Here is a 2,635-nt window from a genome sequence, read left to right as displayed (position 1 = left end):
CAAGTCAGGAATTGCAAGGACAGAGTATAATTCGCACAATTCAGCAGTTCATCTAAAAACCCCCACAACTGTGACTAGACAGACCTAACAAACAAGCAGTAAAGCAAGACGTAACCGAGCGGTCCCGGCTTCATCCACAACTCTGACGAGCCATAACCCGAAATCCCCCAGAATCAAAGGGACCATCAGGCGCATCAGAACCAAAATCTAGCGGCGAGAGCAGAGCGCGGAGAGAGGGGGCGAGGGGAGCTCACGAGTCCCGGGTTGTCGTGCGGGTCGCGCTTGTACATGGCGACGCACTTGCCGCGGATGACGAGGAAGCGGAGGTGGCAGTACTCGTGGCCGATGGAGTTGACGCCGAGGTGGTAGACCCACCCGGAGTACTCCGACGAGCTCCGGCCGCTGCCGCTGCTCCGGCTGCCGGCGTCCGGCGAGCCCGGCTCCGAGTTCTCCACCTCGATCACCTCGCCGGCCGGCGGAAGCGGCGAGGGCGGCTGCGCTGTCGTCGCCGCCATCTCCGACCGCGTCCGGTGGCGAAGGGGCGAGTGGTATTTTCGGTCGCGCGCTTGGCTTCTCGCGTTATTATTTTCTGGGGCCGGGCCGTGGACACCTCACCTCGGCTCAGATGTTACCGCCCCCATCACGCCGAAGCTGCGCTGGAAAGGTAGCCGTTGGCCTCGAGGTGTCGCGTCACCGTCGCCTCTGCCTTTCTTTTTCGTTGGAAGAAGTCCTCGGATTATGTATGTTTTGAAACAAAGCCCTTGGGTGGGTGTGCATGTCGGCTGCGGCCAGCTGTCAATGGCTGGAAATGAATGTTAAGTAGGTGGGTGTGACTGAATTAATCGAGAATTACAGGTCGAAAAAATATGAAACATGAACCATGCATGCACGTTGCACGGTCAGAAACTTGGCAGCAGTACAATGTTGAACGAAATGGGTTTCAGTTTGTTCGCCAGGGTACAAGGAGCGGGTGACGGCAACGAATATTATCAACTTTTTTGCATGGAAGGTTTTGCGGTCGCGCCTTGCGAGTAGCGTGGGTGAAAGCGTGCCTTTGCAGATCATTAGCACGTGAACCTAAAAAAAACGGGTCATTCCCACGTGATGCGAATACTCGATCTTTGGAACACGCTACAATCACATATACTCCCTCCGTTGCTGAATATAAGTCTTTGTAGAGATTCCCTTATAAACCATATACGAATGTATATAGATGCATTTTAAATATAGATTCATTTATTTTGCTTCATATGTAATTCATAGTAAATCTCTACAAAGACCTATATTTAGAATCGGAGGGAGTATGTTATACAAATGTACTTGCCCATATAAACACACGTACACCCTACCTATACCTTACCTATACGACCACTTTCGATATATTACCTCCGTTCTGATTTATTGCTTCTCGTTGTATTCTGTGTTAAATTTTGACCATAAATATAATTAACAAAATGTTTATACATGTCACCAAAAATTATATCATTGCATTAACATTTTGTTTATTAAATCTTTGGTCAAAATTTGGCACAGATTACAAAGAAGATCAATAAATCAGGACGGAGGTAGTACTAAGTTGACACAACATTTTAAGATTGACGAAGCCATTATGGACGTCTTGTATTGACAAAAACATTTTCTTTCACTAAACAAACATCGTCAAAAAATCTACAATAAATACAGAAAAATATGATCACTGGCGTCAAGTTTAGAATTTGAACCCGCGTAAAATAATTTCACCATAAGAAACCTAACCATCTAAGCTACACTTAGTTTTCCCTTCTCTATGCCCGCATTTCTGTTGCAACTTGGGCAAGATTTCTTTTGACTCCTTTAATCACCCCTGGTTTTTTGAACGGTTGGTCATGCGTTGTTGAGGCCTTCATCCTTTTTCTTCGCATTTGTGGCAGTTGTCCTTGTTTTTATATCCAAGGAGGGTGTATTTCAACTGACTCTTCGATGTTTATGTGTTATTATCTTATTGTTAAATTATTAAATTATGCAAAATCTTACATTTATTTGGATTAATCTGCTATCAACTTGTCAGAAAAGGCAGAATTGCATGTATAATATTTGTGAATGAAGGAAATTACTTGAACCTAAACAAACATGAAGAAAAAACAAGCGTGAATATCTTCCCGGATCATGAAGACACATAAAAGAGTGGAGCTAGAGGACCCATGCACCCTAGCAGTGTATCTTGGCCCCAGTCGCACGGAGGCTTTCAAAGGCTCCCCTTTTACAGGAAGATATTGTGGCAATCCTTGTGCTTGGAATCGGATTTTGGATGCACAAGGGGGTCGAAACATACCCTAAATTGGCGATGTTTCGCTATGGCGGTGATGTAACACCCCGAGACCGATGTGCCAGGTGTCCTTCAGTTATTCGCTATTGTTGCCTTGTCATTGCTTGTATTTCATGCTTTGCATATCATGTCATCATGTGCATTTCATTTGCATACATGTTTGTCTTATGCATCCGAGCATTTTTCCCGTTGTCCGTTTTGCAATCCGGCGCTCCTATGTCACCCGGTGTCCCTTTCTACCTCTTTTCGTGTGCGGGTGTTAAATGTTTTTGGATTGGACCGAGACTTGTCATGCGGCCTTGGTTTACCACCGGTAGACCGCCTGTCAAG

General features: G+C 45.7%; 1 protein-coding gene across 4 annotated transcripts in view; it reads right to left on the bottom strand.

Annotated features, from left to right (window-relative positions):
• LOC123103402 (protein ENHANCED DISEASE RESISTANCE 2-like) overlaps positions 1-611 on the bottom strand; it is a 33,225-nt gene extending 32,614 nt beyond the window's left edge. For 2 of the 4 annotated variants that reach the window (XM_044524978.1, XM_044524979.1), the window contains exon 1: positions 255-611. In XM_044524978.1, coding sequence (XP_044380913.1) covers positions 255-515 — 261 coding nt within the window. In that variant the 5' untranslated portion in view covers positions 516-611. The remainder of the gene's footprint in view (positions 1-254) is intronic. The other 2 variants (XM_044524977.1, XM_044524980.1) reach the window with 1 other exon arrangement.
• Between the last annotated feature and the right edge of the window lie 2,024 nt (positions 612-2,635).

This window comes from Triticum aestivum, chromosome 5A (genome assembly GCF_018294505.1).
Source record: "Triticum aestivum cultivar Chinese Spring chromosome 5A, IWGSC CS RefSeq v2.1, whole genome shotgun sequence".
NCBI classification, from domain to species: Eukaryota; Viridiplantae; Streptophyta; class Magnoliopsida; order Poales; family Poaceae; genus Triticum; species Triticum aestivum.
Note: the sequence above shows the minus strand (reverse complement) of the source record. Positions and strands in the feature narration are given on the sequence as shown.